Raw genomic sequence first — 1,683 nt, forward strand, 5'->3', positions numbered from 1 at the left:
TCAGGAGCAGCAGCAGCAGCAGCAGCAGCAGCAGCAGCAGCAGCAGCACAAAGTAAGGAGACCGGTGTCCTTAAAACAAATCGTAGTACCCTCGGGGCCTCCCTGGGAAAGAGACGTTCCTGCAGCAGCAGCAACAGCAGCAGCAGCAGCAGGGGCCCCCTGCTGCTGCTGCAGGAAGAATATTCCAACATAAGACCTAAAGGGATTACAGCAGGGGAGGTAGCGGGGGCCCTACGAGGGGCCCTAGGCTTGCTGCCATCTAACAGTACCCAACAGCAGCAGGAGGAGGAGCAGCAGCAGCAGAAGCAGCAGCAGCAGCAGCAGCTGGATACAATTAAGTATATGCTGCGTTGGTGTCTCCAAGTGCTGCAGCAGCTGCATAAGGAAGAGAGGGCCCTTAATACTATCTCCTGTCTCCTTATTAATAATGATAATATTAGGGAGGGGCCCCCGCCTGCTGCTGCTGCTGCTGCTGCTCCTGCTGCTCCTCCTGCTTCTGCTCCTGTTGCTGCTCCTGCCTGGGCACACTCACAAGATATAGGCAGGGAAGGACTGGATACCTATGCAGGGGTCCGTGATGCTGTTGCTGCTGCTGCTGTTGTTGCTGTTAATGCTGCTGCTGCTTCTTTTGCTATAACCAATCCTTCAGCAGCAGCAGCAGTAGCTGCTGCTGCTGCTGCTGTTGCTGCTGTTGCTGCTGCTGCCAACGGCTTTGTTCCTTTTATGGTTTGTTCTCAGGTGCCACAAGGGCCCCGTATACAAGAGCCGCTCTATCCTGCTGCTGCTGCTGCTGCTGCTGTTGCTGCTGCTCCTATTAGCAGCAGCAGCAGCTACAGCAGCAGCAGCACTGGTTTCCTGTTTCCAGGTCCCCTCATGTATCAAGGAATAGCAGCACAAGGGGGTACTACCGTCCCTCAAGGGGGCCCCCTCGGGGCCCCCCTGCAGGATGGGGGCCCACAAGGGGCCCCCTTGATTGATGGGGGCCCCCCACGAGGTACTGTGAGCGACAGCAGCAGCAGCTCAATGGCATTGTCTTCTATCTCCTCTGAATGCAGCAGTCCTGCGGGCCCCCTGTGGGAGTCTGTGAAGGGGGGCCCCCCCCTAGCGAACACTGCTGCTGCAGGGGGGCCCCCTCGTGGTGCCCTTAACAGTACTAGGCTGCAGCAAGAAGAAGCAAGAGAAGAAAGAGGGGATAACATGGGGGGGCCCCCTACCCAATTAACAACAAGGATAAGAGGGGACCAGGGGCCCCTCCCTAACAAAAGGAAGAGAAGGGGAGGCCCCTGTGAAGGTGCCCCTAGCACTGTTTCTGCTGCAGCAGCAGCAGCAGCAGCAGCAGTAGCAACCCGCGGACAGCGCTACAACAGCAGCAACAACAGCAGCAGCAGCAGCAGCAACAGCAGCAGCAACAGCAGCAGCAGCAGCAGCATTGTTGCAGATAGAGACAGGAGCCTAGCAGCAAAGGCAAGAGAAATGCATCCAGGTATTAAGGGAATCTATTGGCTTAATGGAGGATGGTAAGGAAATATATAAATAAATAAATAAATAAATATAAATAAATAAATATAAATAAATAAATAAATATAAATAAATAAATATAAATAAATGAATAGTACAACAAATATTAATTATATAAATAAAAGGGGGAACCCTGTCTCTTTTGCTGCTCCCCCCCCCCCCCCC

The 1,683-nt window shown here is 53.7% G+C and overlaps 1 protein-coding gene across 1 annotated transcript in view; it reads left to right on the top strand.

Annotated features, from left to right (window-relative positions):
* The window catches only part of EMWEY_00020970 (hypothetical protein, conserved), a gene marked incomplete at both ends in the record, with an annotated part of 10,271 nt that overhangs the window by 4,864 nt on the left and 3,724 nt on the right, over window positions 1-1,683 (top strand). The window contains 2 exons of the mRNA XM_013477816.1: window positions 1-570; window positions 739-1,517. The exon at window positions 1-570 is cut by the window's left edge and continues 828 nt beyond it. Coding sequence (XP_013333270.1) covers window positions 1-570; window positions 739-1,517 — 1,349 coding nt within the window. The remainder of the gene's footprint in view (window positions 571-738; window positions 1,518-1,683) is intronic.

Source organism: Eimeria maxima, genomic scaffold (assembly GCF_000499605.1).
Source record: "Eimeria maxima Weybridge genomic scaffold, Emw_scaff195, whole genome shotgun sequence".
NCBI classification, from domain to species: Eukaryota; Apicomplexa; class Conoidasida; order Eucoccidiorida; family Eimeriidae; genus Eimeria; species Eimeria maxima.